This window comes from Linepithema humile, chromosome 3, assembly GCF_040581485.1.
Source record: "Linepithema humile isolate Giens D197 chromosome 3, Lhum_UNIL_v1.0, whole genome shotgun sequence".
Lineage (NCBI taxonomy): Eukaryota > Metazoa > Arthropoda > Insecta > Hymenoptera > Formicidae > Linepithema > Linepithema humile.
In genome coordinates this window covers 407591-422157 of record NC_090130.1, presented here as the reverse complement: position 1 = coordinate 422157, position 14567 = coordinate 407591, and the positions used below count along the sequence as shown (strand labels likewise).

Genomic DNA, 14567 nt, shown 5'->3' with positions numbered 1-14567 from the left:
AATTATCAACTGCATAATCTTACAAAGACTTTGAGTAGTTAATCTATAACACAGACATTTTGCAATTTGGAGTTTATGCAAACGTAAGGTGATGTATAAAAAAAAACAGCTTGGGCATCTCATTTACATTCATCTAAAGAAAAGCTTAAATTTGAGAGATGCTAAAAAATGGCGCAGTTTTATTTTTAAAGATGACAAACGTTTCTTTAACGTTGGAATTTGTTTGAATTAATACACACTTGTCTGACGTCGTTATCGTGTACACGTGTCCGACAATTATATACCAACAACGTATGTATTCAAAAGAATGCGAAACAAATTGACATATTATGAAATTGTTAATTATTATTAGGTAGTAGATATTACCATGTTACACAAGTGGCAAAACAGGTGCGTTCCATTGTTTATCAATGCCTAACAAATAGGTTGTCACTCAATAATATGGTATAAATATAAGTGGTATGAATATTGCTACTGTACTGTAGCATAACCAGTGAAAACGTAAGATTGCAATATGAAGACAGCAGTGGTGTGTCTCATCGTGGTAATTGTGGCTTGCGCCATAATCCAGGAATCTGTAAGTACTTATTCAAATTTTATTGCTCATCTATCAGTTTTCAGAGAATGTATAAAAAAACGATATGTTATTTTTTTCATAAAGGCACAACAATCTAGTGAATCTAGTGAATCTAGTGAAAATCGTGATGGATTAGCTTCTATACCTACTGCAGCTGATAAACTTGATAAACCTGACAAACTTGACAAACTTAAAAAACTTGACAAATCTGAAAAACTTGACAAATCTGACAAACTTGATAAATCTGACAAACTTGACAAACTTAAAAAACTTGACAAATCTGAAAAACTTGACAAATCTGACAAACTTGACAAATCTGACAAACTTGATAAATCTGACAAACTTGACAAACTTAAAAAACTTGACAAATCTGAAAAACTTGACAAATCTGACAAACTTGACAAACTTAAAAAACTTGACAAATCTGAAAAACTTGACAAATCTGACAAACTTGACAAATCTGACAAACTTGATAAACCTGACAAACTTGACAAACTTAAAAAACTTGACAAATCTGAAAAACTTGACAAATCTGACAAACTTGACAAATCTGACAAACTTGATAAATCTGATAAACTTGATGGATCTCGTAAATCTGGTGAATCTAGTGAATCTAGTGGATCTAGTGAATCTAGTGGATCTAATGAATCTGATAAATCTGATCGACTTAGTAGATCTGGTAGACGTGGTAGATCTGGTAAACCTAAGGGAGCTGATAAACGTTCTGTAACTATCGATTCTAGTATTGATCGTGATAATAGGATTTGCGGTGATTTATCCGATGATATAATTATTGAATTATTTGATTTCTTTTAGAACCAAGAATTTTCACAAAGATCACAAAGACCAGGACAAGGACAACAACAAGAACGACCAAGATTACCACAAGAATCAGTAAGACCAGGAGACCAAAGCCGTCAAGGCCGACGTTTAACGGTGCAATACACGTGAAGACATAGAAAAGTCTAATTTTGGCTGAAGCAAATGGTACCGAGATGTTAAATTTTATTAGCACCCTACCTATATTTACACTATATTAACAAAACTAAAAACTTGTGTAGTCCCTGAAATAAATAGTAATATGCAGCAAAATTGTGTCATATATTCATATGTATTTCGATTAATATAATTTGTCGAACTATTTACAAAAACTATACGCGTGAGAACATAATATTATTATAATATTATAATATTATTGTAATCAAGACATGATTGTATGTCCCTTGACACCTATCATGGTTTCACGATTCATTGATTCATTGATGATTCAAGAGCGCAACGATACGCGTCGATCGAACTTTCAATGCGCGATCCGCCGCGCCGCTCGCGCGATACCGCTTAACGCGATCTAACTCGATGACCGCAATCACGGCCGTATCAACATAATTCGGTGCAGCCGGTATAATTAAAGCGCGTTGGGCGATCGGTGGGACAAACCGCGACGCGGCGACAACTCGTCATAGGGAGGCGTTTCGGGGTGAATACGTGGCGGCGCGAGTCGCCGAGGTGGACCGTTGATTAACCGTTGGCGCCAGGCAACCGTTGGCCGCAGCAGCCGCCGCGCGCTATGGGTGCAGTCGGCGCAGTTGCGAGCCTCGACACCAGGTCGCTAACCAGAAAGCCAACGCGCTCGCGCTGCGTACTCGACCTCTCTCCCTCGAGGAGGGTAGAGAGGAGGGAGGGGTAGATTGTTAATCAACGCAAATATTTAGCGGGACTAAACGTATCAAGTTGAGCGAGAGCGAGCGAGCGAGCGAGCGAGTGGAACGATCTTGTCACTGATGCGAGTCGATCTACATCGGCGGGGGCGGTTGGCGGAGTAGAAAGGCCATGTGCTCGGGTCGATCCAGACTGACAGCATCCTGGTACGAGAGGAGGAGGGAGGAGGTGCGCGGAAGCGTAGAGTGAGGATGGTGAATGCGGCTGTTTAGATATTATTTAGCAGTAAATCGCAACGGGGGTTGGCAGGGGTGTAACGCTGACGCGGCAACACGTTAAAGGCGGAACCCAGACCCACCGTACCAGATGCCGTCCACCCTTTTGCTCCCGCCTATCCGCTATTTTCCATCCTTCTCATCCGATCGACCCGTCTCTTTCCGAGGTCCTGTCTCGGGCTTATCTAGCGTTAGCCGGCTGTTGGAAATTACGGCCGGAAATCATTCGAAAGAATGGTGTGCGCTTAGTTAAGTTTAACGAGCGCTGAAGTGGTGCGTATGCGGAGAATCGGAGTTTGTTAGATAACGGGGGAGTGTGCAACGATTATCAGACTCAAGATTTCTTTTTTTGTACCATAATTCGTAATCAGGCATAGATTGCAAACTCGTCTTTATTAAAACAAAAGCAAAGTTTTATGATTCGTCAAATAGTAATATATAAACAATCAAAATAGAATAACGATTTTTTACAACACATTCTGTCAAGTATATTAAAATATGTTTACAAAAATTTTATACTTTTATTTGAAATAATATTACGCCATAAGTGATCAATTATAGACCGTATTAGAATTTTAATTTTAATTCAAACGTAATTAAAACGATATATTAACAATCATGTTATATAATTAGAATTATTATAATAATAATCTTATCCTTTATTCTGGATAGATTAACAAGACTTGGTCAATGAGCTGTGAAACTGAAGAATTTTTTAAAAAGAGGTACATATTACGCAATACATTGCGTTATTGTTAAATTACTGTTAAAGCTTTAGAGTGACGGTAATTTAATCTTATTACTCGTTACAACAAAGGATTCGGCGGTTATGGCAATTTAACGTAGTAATGGTGCTAACTGTACCGCAAGGGTGTCAGTAATAGGTAATTAATGATCTACTCCGGCTCGATGCCACGAATTCAATGAAACCATGGATATGACGCGGCATCGCCATGCCGCGGTTATCTGCTCACCTCATGCGCTTTAATTACATCGAATTGCAGATTACGGTGCTGATTCCATAATGTACCGATATGATATCGCAAGATTGGATTGAAAGTTTCAACACTGACAAATCACACCTCAAAGATTAAATCCATACACATCTATTTTATAATATACAATAAATTTTATAACAATCAATTATGAATATCTTTAATTCTTTTTTTTTAATAAAGAAGATAATTATCTATCCTTTGAAACTTTAGAGAGACGTACTGGTTAATGTTAATCAAAAATAATTAAAAATTTTACGATATTATTAAAATAAATTTTATTATATTAATCTCTTAGTTTTAATACAAACACAATTTTTTGAAGGTTTTTTATTACTCATATATTTTATATAATAATAAAATTTATATCAATATACAATAAAATAATTTACTCGTATTATTTTCAAAAATTATTTTAATCTATTATAAATTTATTATTAAAAACATTGTTGTGAGCAACAGTTTATATGTATTAGAAAAATAATATTCTAAAAACTTTATTTTTATGATACGGGTACAACGTGGAAGGCTTTCTAAAAGTATGCACTAGGAGTTTATCAAACAAGACCTACATTTCTCCACATTTTAACTGATTGCACTGGTAACAGGAAATTTTTTGACAAATAGATAAAAGTTAAAAGAAATGGATATTTTGCATTTTAAAAAGCCTTTTTAAAAATAAATAAAAATACAACATTGTCAAGTTCAATGGAAGTAAAATAATGTTGGATAGATTTTTATAAAATCTTACGTGAATGTAATTGGGATTGCATAAAATTATTATTTTAATATTATTGTTCTTTGATGCAATAATATAAAGAAAAGTTAGTAGAATCATTTGGATGCGTGTCAGAATGCTCGAAATATCTTTATGTTTTGACGATGTTCACGTCATAATGCAGCGTTAATTCCGAATAGATTTGCGATGGCAACAAGGTACATCAATAGGTAATCAGTGATCTATCCCGGCTTGCTGTTCATGAACTCAATTATTACGACATGTAGGTATGTTATGTCGACGTTATTTACTAATCCCTGCAATATAGTTACGTCGACAATCGTCGATGTTATCGTTTGCGAATCAATGACCACTGATTGCGGGATTTTACTAGGAAAATGTACTTGAGCAATTCAAATCTTTAATTTATAAAGATATACGCGATGATTTATGTGATATATAGAACGATGCGTGTCCATGATTCTATAATAACAAAAAAAGTGAACGGAAAAAAGGTTAAAAAAAATCAAAGCATCAGGATGTTGTGGCGCAAAAAATTCTATCATCAATTAATACGAAACAATAATACCAATGCAGAATTACCGAAATATTTCAGCCTAATTTCAGACTCTTTTTAGTCCGGTAGGATTGTAACCGGTAAATAATTTTGTATCGGTATCATTGCTTTGTATTAATGGATAATAGAATTTTTTACTCCTTATCTGCGTTTTAGTTCTCACAGCCTTTCTTCACTTTACTTTTTATGATATATATTAATCGTGATAAAAATTCTGATATTATTTATAATAATTACATATGTAATATAAACATGTTTATTTGGAAACATTATTATTTAAAAACTTAATCCTTTAAAAGTATCGTACACAATTAAGAAATCTGGAAATGTAGTACCACTTTACTAATTAACATTTTGTAAAGTGTTGCTCTTACAAGAAAGAAAGATTTTTGCTGTATATGACAAGCGCATTTTTTTGAATGCGAGAATTAGTTAAAGCTCTCCAGAAAGATGATTATAACAATAGTGAAAAAAATGGTGCGGATTTACGTTCTAATGTTCCTTTTCTTTCTTCTCTCACTATCTCCTCCTTTCATTCCCTCTTTTTTTATGCTTACCTAGAGATTTTTATATGTCGTGGTCGTCGCAATGCATCGGGAAACAAACGCAGCCGACAGCAGAAGCGGATTTGTCATTGCGAGCGATGCTGTGATGCATCATACCAAAATGGATGGTAAACGGATTGCGCGACCTCCATGGTGTCAAAGCGTTTTTCTCGGAAATTGTTGAGGGAATTCGCTCTACTACGAGCATCTTTCGCTACTCTTTCGTTCGCGGTGACACGTAAAATAAAAAATCCGATAATTAATTGGTTTGTTTAATTTTGCAGCTGGATTTAATTATATTTACATTTCGGTAAGAGAACAATTAAACGCTCGATGGTGTCGTTAACATACATACAGCTTAAACGTTAGTAACATTTTTGTAATCAAACTGTAACTTTCAATAAAAAATTATCAAAGTAGATTAGAATACGATTAAAGTTTGAGTGATATTTGTTACAAACTTAAACACATAATCGTAACGATACTACATTTTGAATTAATGCATTTCCTCCGTGTCTTTTGATAGGGCGAACGTCTGGAATAGTTCGATAGTATAGAGTTTCGTCGTTAGTCGAGTAATATCGTTAACCTATCAGAGAGCAGTTGTGCCCTGTGTCCCTCTAATGCGTAACTACGATATTCCCCGATGACCCTAGCCATTTACCACTAGGCCACCCTTACCGTCACTTTGTGAACCCTCACCCTCCCGCAGCATGCGGATAGATAATCACGCCATCATTTCTAATGCACCGGCGTGGTGCTTTGAAATCCAGGAATTTAGGTGAATATCTAATTTTAAGTGAAACCTACGTATAATAACAGCAATCGGAAAGCAAGTTGTGCTAAAAGTAAACGAATCGCACTTGTTACGAATAAATTTTATTTTTAGCATATATTGTTATTTCATTCACAACTATTATTTTGTATTTTTAATATATATAATTTTCGTTAATATTTGATAAAATATTTAATATTAACAGAGAAAAAAAGTTTAGCTGGAAAGAAATGAAAAGTTTACTAAAAGAATGAATAGGGAAAAATTCAGCAAGAGATACTTTTTCTAAAAATTATTTTTAATAGACAGAAATTTCAGAAAGTCTTAAGATTATTATCATAAATTTTATACGTTATTATTTTTTAAATAAATAGAGATTTTTAGTTATTATTCTTCATTAAATCCATGATGTGCTTAGCAGAAAAAAAAAGATACGCGGCACATGCTCAATGAACATTCATATATCGTACCGATATGTATCTGCAAATTACGCATATATGCAATGATTGAGGAAAGTGGAATTGTGAGTGAAGCGACACGGAGAAAAGAGTGACATATCAGAGAGATGGACATATCAGAGCAGCACCACGAAGGGTCAAACGAAGGATGATAAATCTACGTATAATGCATGACGATGTGTCGTGAAAGAAGAAAGGACGGAAATAGAAACGAAGGAGACGAACGGTCTGTTTCAGCTTTGATGAAAGATTATTATTTGCCATGCCGAACAAACGTATTGTTGACGCAATCTGTCGTCCAAGTTCTTACCGACTGCATTCTACGGGTTAGCATCAACGACGAAGCAATATTTGACAAGAAGGAGGAGACTGCTCAGAACTTCAAATATGCTCAGCAGCATAAAACGCAACCACTTATGATCTCGAGTGCCATGGGTAGCGAGCGAGTTGTTGGTATAATGTTGTTGAACTTGGACTGCAGGAAAGAATTTATCGATGCGGCGGTGTCATGGAATGATATATAAGCAGAGTGTAGAGTGGAATTTTGTTTTCATACTATATTTTTTCTTGTAGGATTAAATTTTCTGAAAACAACATACGTAATACACGTGAATTTATGCGCTAATAGAACATGTAAAAGAAAAATTAAAAAATTAACTGACTGCAATCGATGAACAGATGCAATCCATGAATTTTTTTCCCAATTGTTAATAGACAATCGGAATTATTTTACAGTGGCTGCGTGCGTAATGCAATGCATCGATTACCAAATGACGACGCATTAATTTCATAATTTCGTCAAAGGGATGCAATCATGATTATACAAATCATGTGAAGCTTCCGCTTGAGTTTGACACGGCGATGACAAGGCGATACGCAGCTATTGCTTTTCCGCGCGCGGTATATCTATCTGACCACCATTTCCGAAACACTTCACTTACAATCCTGCTTTATTCTCGATCGTCACATACGTATGTGTCCCGTATATACGGAAGTCACGTATAAGTCCACAGATATGATGTATGTTCTTGATACTGTGCCCTCTCACAGGTCGTCCAATTCAATGTATCCTCATGTCACGTAGATACAAACGTACCTATACTCGTAAATAGCATCACCGTGATATACGCGGTGCCCTGAAAATATACCGTTTTACCTATCTTTATCCTTTTGAGTTAAAAAGTTTGCAATTGGCTCTTGTCCTCTTGTTATCAATTTCAATTTGCATTCTTCAATAACATGTAGAAATTAATTAATTATGATATTTAATTTATCAATTGTTATAATATTAATTATATATGAATGAAATAGAGTTCTGTGTGGTTAAACTGTGCGGTTTGTGTCAACGTACACTCCATTTATACTGAATTTATCATTAGAATCTATATTTTCGCGGATATCTGTTATGCGAGAGATAGTGATATATAACTGATTGTCCTCATTTTCGGAGACTTGAACGCTAATCGATAAGGAGATAGATGCAAGAACATTTAGGTTAATGATAGCAAAGATGGAATGTCTTCGCCGTGTGGAGGTGTATCAAGATAACGTATTGTTTCTTATCTATATGGTTTAATGAAACATTTTTGTATAAAAATGTGATATGGAGAGCAGCGGTTATCACAGTCTAAGTGTGTCACTCTTCTGTGCAATGTTCGTACTTCCAATAGAAAAGTTGTGCAAGTGCATTCTTGTTGAATTCTGTTAATCATATCTAATTAAAACGCGCTTTATTAAAAAATTTTGTTACACCGCGCGCAAAAAGTAGGACTCTTACAATAAAAGAAATTTAATTAAAGCTCTTACAGATTCGGATTCTAATTACGAAAAAAACACTCGAAGTCTGGCGTTTCAATGTATGCTGTGCAAAACAAACGCGATTCTGCGTCGCGGTGTCCCTTGTTATTTTTTAACACGTACTTATTGCAGTGTTTTATTCCGATTAAACGATGCATGTACCGAACACAATGCATTTACTTCAACATGATCCAAGACAGGCAGTGGTGATAGTGAAAGAAAACAGGGGACAGGTGAGAATATTCAGTTTGATGTGACGGAAGAGTACGTCAAAGACGTATGGCGTGTACATGCGCGATATACTCTCATGCACTCGAGCATACAGGCATCACCGTCCACGTGACTTCCTGAGAGACGGGTTGGTGGCTACATGGTGATCGGGAGTAAAGCCGACCGTCTAGTGAAACACGCCGGAAATGATGGTCAAGCGGAGCTGCAGCGCGAACAGAGAGTGACAGGCACGGAAGGAACTTGTCTGCAAAAGTTACGGGATACTATTGCTTTATTAGCAAGTGAATGGAACTTTAAAGAGCTACCCGCTTGATGGATAGAGATTACTTAAGCGGTACTTTATTAAAAGCTCTTGGGCTATTGTGTTTTACGTAAGAATGCGTTGGTGCGCGAGTAACTTCGCATAAAAGTAAAGGATCCGTACACGTACACAAGTGCAAACTTTTTATGGATTACCTTCTTGGACGTTAAATGGTTTTAAAGCCTTCCCCTTTACTCTGATGCAAAGTTGTCCGTGCTGCTGCAATCTCACTACGTGTTATGGTACAAGAAAAAGCGAAGACTTAGATAAAAGGAAATAAGTATTAATAAAAGATAACAAAGTGAAAAGTAAAAAGTGTGAGAAATTAAAAATGTTAGCGTTTTATGACTTTAATATTTAAAAAAGATTCTAAAAAATTAGCACATTATATTTCCAAGTTGAAAGTAGAATTATATTAAATTAGCAATTTTTTTAAATATAATCGAGACAATGTGAGAATTAGTGCTTTTACTTCTTTTGTTTTTTGCAGAAGATATTAGTCTTATTTTGCATTAATATTTATAATATTATCGATACGCATTTACTTTACTTATCTGATTATTATTATTATATAAATATAGAAGCACTTGAACGTAGATACTCGCGAGAATAGTATTATCATTTATTAGCAAAAATATTTGATAGCACATGATGCACAATTACTTTGAATAATTACTTTGAATTATCCATTTTCCTGATAATATCGTCTTTAATTTGCTACCTGCGGATAATATAACCCACTTTCGAATCCTACGAGCTGATACGGTCCATTGCTGATATAATTGCGGTTAAATTATGGGAACTTTATCTTTTGTTCAGATTCATATATTTTAACTATCATAATTTTATTTGCGACTATCACTCGGTTGCAATGAGAATCGAAAACGTCATTTGGAAAGTTTCTCAATTTAAAAAGCTTTTTTCTGACTTTTAATTGTACTTTATCAAGTAATTTGATCATGGGCAGAATGTTTTTTAAACAATTCTCCAAGTAACAAACTAAGATTGTCTCTGTTCGAAAGTCGATAAGCTGCCGTTACTTGGTAGTACGTGCCCGAACTAACGCGCGGCCGTGGAACATACGTAGTATATCTATATATGACAAAAATCGCTAACTAGTTTCACATTATTGGAAAGTTTTGTCGCGATTGAGAGAGAGCGGGCGGTCTCTACGGCCCTACCTGGATACGAGACTGAAGTTAAACTCCAAAAGAAAAAAAAAAGCGCAGCGAGACTAGCGACCAATCGAAGGTGCCTCACGGCGACAGTAAAATTTTCACGTGGTGAAAAGATAAAGTATTTATATTGCAAGTTACATACATATATTCGGTATCTCTTTGGCGAAAAAGTTAAGTGATTGAAACGGTTGTGAAACGGTTGTTTAATTCGTTTTATTGCGACTAGCCGATAAAGACGTTTTCCTGGTGTACAAGAATGTATATATATATATATATAAACGCAGAAGAAAAATTTAAAGCAAATTGAGAAAATCTGGAAGCTACGAGCAATCGACGTCTTTCTCTCTCACTTGGAAAAAAGCTGAAACTGAAGAACAAATTGAAGGAGAAAAATGCAACTGAGAGAAACTTATTTCTTTACTGTGATGCTATTTCTGTAAAACAGTGTCTTTTTATTCAAACGGATGTCAAAGTCACGCAATGAATGCAGAAATGCAAGACGAAGACGGTAATCTTCAGATCTTTTAATTTGTTAAATCAGCAAAAGATGAGAATATAGGATTTCTCACAAAAATCAACTAGCTTGTATTTCTGGTGCTTTCGAAACGCGGATAAGTATTGTTTTACAAATATGATGAGTAGGGATAAAAATGTTCGATAGTGTGAGTGACGTCATTTATTGTGTTGGGACCGTCAATTGCAATCCAAATATCCTGAAGAGATTTTATTTTGATAAATACCGATCTCGGTCGAAACTTCTCTTCCTCTAACGTCCACCTGGTGGCGCAATCAACTTAACTTATCGTCGAGCGAAGCTCATCTTGAAAAGCGTTTGAAGTTATATACTCTACTGCAACTCGTTTCCTACCACCTGAGAAGTTTTATCCAGGTTAACTCGCTAATCCACTTTGACCACGAAGTAGTTTGCTAAATACGTTCATCAATCCTCCTTCTTTGCTTTGATCGCGATTTTGATACTCATTGTTCTTGCTCATGCAAAACCACTGCTCCAGATTTTTTCTTAAGAAAACGATGCATTACATAGTAAAGAATTTTGCTAATGTATTATGAATGTCCCTCTACAATTATACCTACAATTATTTTAGTTAAACTATATTAATTATGAATAGTTAAAATATGAAAATAATTTACGAAGTTTTAAATGTCAAACGTTAAGCAGAAGAAGAAATTTGTTTTAAAGAATTATTTAATTTTGAGTCTTTTGAAAATTTTCAACATAGTCATTGTGCTCGTTTATTTCTTCACGAATATTATTAAAACTTTCCAACGCGTTTTCCAAGGGTAATTTAACCGACGTCAAAGAAGACAAAGCAACAGAGGAAGTTGGTTTAATGTGAATAAACTGCCTGTGGTGGAACTGCGTTGTTCCTTTAATATATATAATATTTTAGCATATATAATGTGCTCTCACACATGATATATTAATTTAACATATAATATTAAATTTTATTTCATAAAAATTAACAAAAATATATCTTTTTAAAATTAATTGCTTCATAATTACAAAGTTTTATGTAATTTTTAATAATAATAAGTAACTACTTTAATAATTATTTTGCAGTTTGTAATTTTATCTTTTTTATATTTATTTGATTGATGCTTTCATTTTAATTAATTAGATTGTATAGAAAAATTTTTTTATTTTTAATAGTATAACAAATGTTCAAGAATTTAGACGGTTTTTATAAATTTTATTTTCAAGTTTTTTGGAATCTGTGCGATAGAATTGACGTGCATGGTCCCCTTATTTCTCCGTGAACATTATTAAAACTTTGTAACCTCCTTTTACAATTTCTATTTTTCAACGTGTAAAGTTAAGCTATCGGTTGAAGCGATGGCTACAGAGTAAAAGTAATCCACCGTGCGCCTCTGAGAAGAAAGAATAAGAAAGGAGGAAAGAAAAGAAAGTGCCGAAAGATAGGACTACAATATTTTCTGAAATTTTCATGCGCACATAAAATTTTAACGGATACAGTCTTGAGAGAGATACACTATTGTTTTGTGAGAACTCGAATTGTCCTCTTTATTTTCTGTTGACTAATCGAATACCTTGGAGAATTGTTGTATGGGAGAGCGATATCTAATTTTAAAATCGTAAATCATGTGTTATCTAGTCGAAGCTTCTTTCTTGGCGTCTTTTGTTCGTTGTTGAGGATGGCTTAAGTATGTTTCTGCCGTTGCATCGTGCTATCCGCGCAATACGGTGTTTAATATTGGGCCGTTTAAAGCCAGCTTGCGGTCGCGGAACATTGGCACTGTCGGTCGTTCTCTTTAATGGTTATTGGCTCGCAGTAATTCTCTAATCTCTGCTGTCAGCGGCCTCTGTGTTTCCGTTTCAATATGGTCGTTCCACGGATTACGAACGTGGGCCTCGCTGCGGTGTCGTAGGCATCTGCCACTGGAACTTGATTACTTCGAGGCTTATCGAATCATCCGCCGGAAAATCTGATAAGGGAATAAGCGCGCCGGCGTTTAAGAATTGTTCTTGTCTATCGGGCTTTGAGGGTAATGATCCACTTCATTAAATAGTATATGCTTGCACAAAAAACAGGAAGGAATCTGTTTGCGATTTTGTAATGTAGAAAAAATGGTAATAGAAATTTTCAATTTAATTAGATAATGGATTGGGCATTGATATTATACTTTAATTTTATATATCTAAAAAATTAATAGCTTTTGATTTTACTTACAATATTACTTTAGCAACTTACATCTAATAATAAGATTTGTTGCCGAAATACAATTATATTGAATTTGTTTTACATAAATTAATAGAAGAAATATATTCAATGTAAATTCATTGCTTAAGGAACAGTAAATTAGTACAAAAAGGCATGACATTGCTTTAGAAGATTATTTCTTTGAAGCTTTAAAATATTAGGGACGCAATGCGCGTAGAGGGTTAATAGGGCTATTGTTGTAAAAGCAGTTTGACCTGACATCGGGTGCTTAAGCGTACACGGGTACTCCCAAATATAATACTGAATCCTTCGCTAAACATCGCTTAAGCCAACCCCGTAGGCACCTCTTCTTAGAGGATTCCAAAAGCAGCTGAATGAAGCTACCGTCAGTAAACAGTGGCTTACACGTTGCTTTACGTACGCTGAAATTTGCTGATTAATTAAAAGCCAGACATGTGTCTGGTCTGAGAGCTTTTCGTGTCGCATAAGTTGATGACAATATCAGTAGAATAATTTACGCAAATTATAAATATTTTTTATTGTTAAGTATACACACACACACACACACACACACACACACACACACACACACACACACACATATTCGATATAGAATGCCATATTTTTTGCACGAATTTTAAACTTTATTTTTGTGGAAAATTTTTATGAAATTTGTTCTAGCTTATTTCCAATTAAATAGAATTTTATATCTGAATGCGAAAGTTTCAACTGATGTTCAGCAAATTTTTTATCATTTTGTGCGATATTACACTGGCGTTTTATTGTATATAAATATGTTTAAGAATTATATTTGGACGATATCGATTACTTTGTTCTTTTCAACGACCCTTGCTATAGCAGAAAGACGAGCGTTAATATGCGTGAAGATTACTTACCATGGTGTTGTAATTCAAGCAAGGTATTTATAGTGTGATATGCGGACGACATATTGCGGCATAATATCTAAGCATCAGATATTAATATCGTACATTTTTATGACCGCGTTGTCTTAGCGTGTTCCCGTGCTGAAACTAAAGAGGAGGTTTAGAAATACATTCTATTAAAAACAAAACGAATGAAAACAAATTATATAATCGTGATTTTTAGATAAGTTTTGACATATTAATTTGTAAAAACATTGATCAAAAATAGAGAAAATTAATGAAATATTTTACGAAAGATTTTTTTGCAATTTAAAAAAAATTAATTATGCTATTTAAACTATTTATAAATCAACACATTTATTGGTTTCTCTAAATTAAATAAATTGTAGATTAGCTTTAGACATAACAATATATTTTATACGTGAAATATTAATGAATATATAGGTTATAGATTTGATCAATATCTTGTTGTTTTACTACTACTATTGTTTGAGACGGAAATTACGACACTGATTGTGAGAAAAGTATTGTTTCATAAAGCTTATGTAATATTTAAATTATAAGGAAGGAATTAGTCGCTTCAACAGAATAGAATGCAATGCCACTTTCACGATATCAAGAGATAAAAACTTGAAACACCACACTTGGTGAACTTTTACGTAGTTCCGTTACACGATATAAACGGACGACTTGACATGACGGACATGCTTTTAACGCCGGTTTTGGTTTCATTCATGCCACAGTGTCATTGTAGATACAGCCAAGCCACTGAAATAAAAGTTGAGGCAAAGGCATCTTAAATCGAGTCACATGTATCGTATTCGAGCAATACGTTATTACTTCCTCCGTTTTTCACGGTTGAATAGTGATACATATTCTTTTTACATTCCTGCGA

The 14567-nt window shown here is 34.5% G+C and overlaps 2 protein-coding genes across 2 annotated transcripts in view; both read left to right on the top strand.

The window, feature by feature from the left end:
* LOC105675915 (immunoglobulin superfamily DCC subclass member 4-like) overlaps positions 1-14567 on the top strand; it is a 339899-nt gene that overhangs the window by 65167 nt on the left and 260165 nt on the right. The gene's annotated exons all lie outside the window — the stretch shown is intronic.
* Positions 430-1669, top strand: LOC105675916 (major royal jelly protein 5). Its single transcript, XM_012373413.2, has 3 exons — positions 430-577; positions 662-1303; positions 1394-1669. Exons 1-3 carry the CDS (start codon positions 515-517, stop codon positions 1526-1528), a joined length of 840 nt encoding a protein of 279 aa, XP_012228836.2. The 5' UTR covers positions 430-514; the 3' UTR covers positions 1529-1669.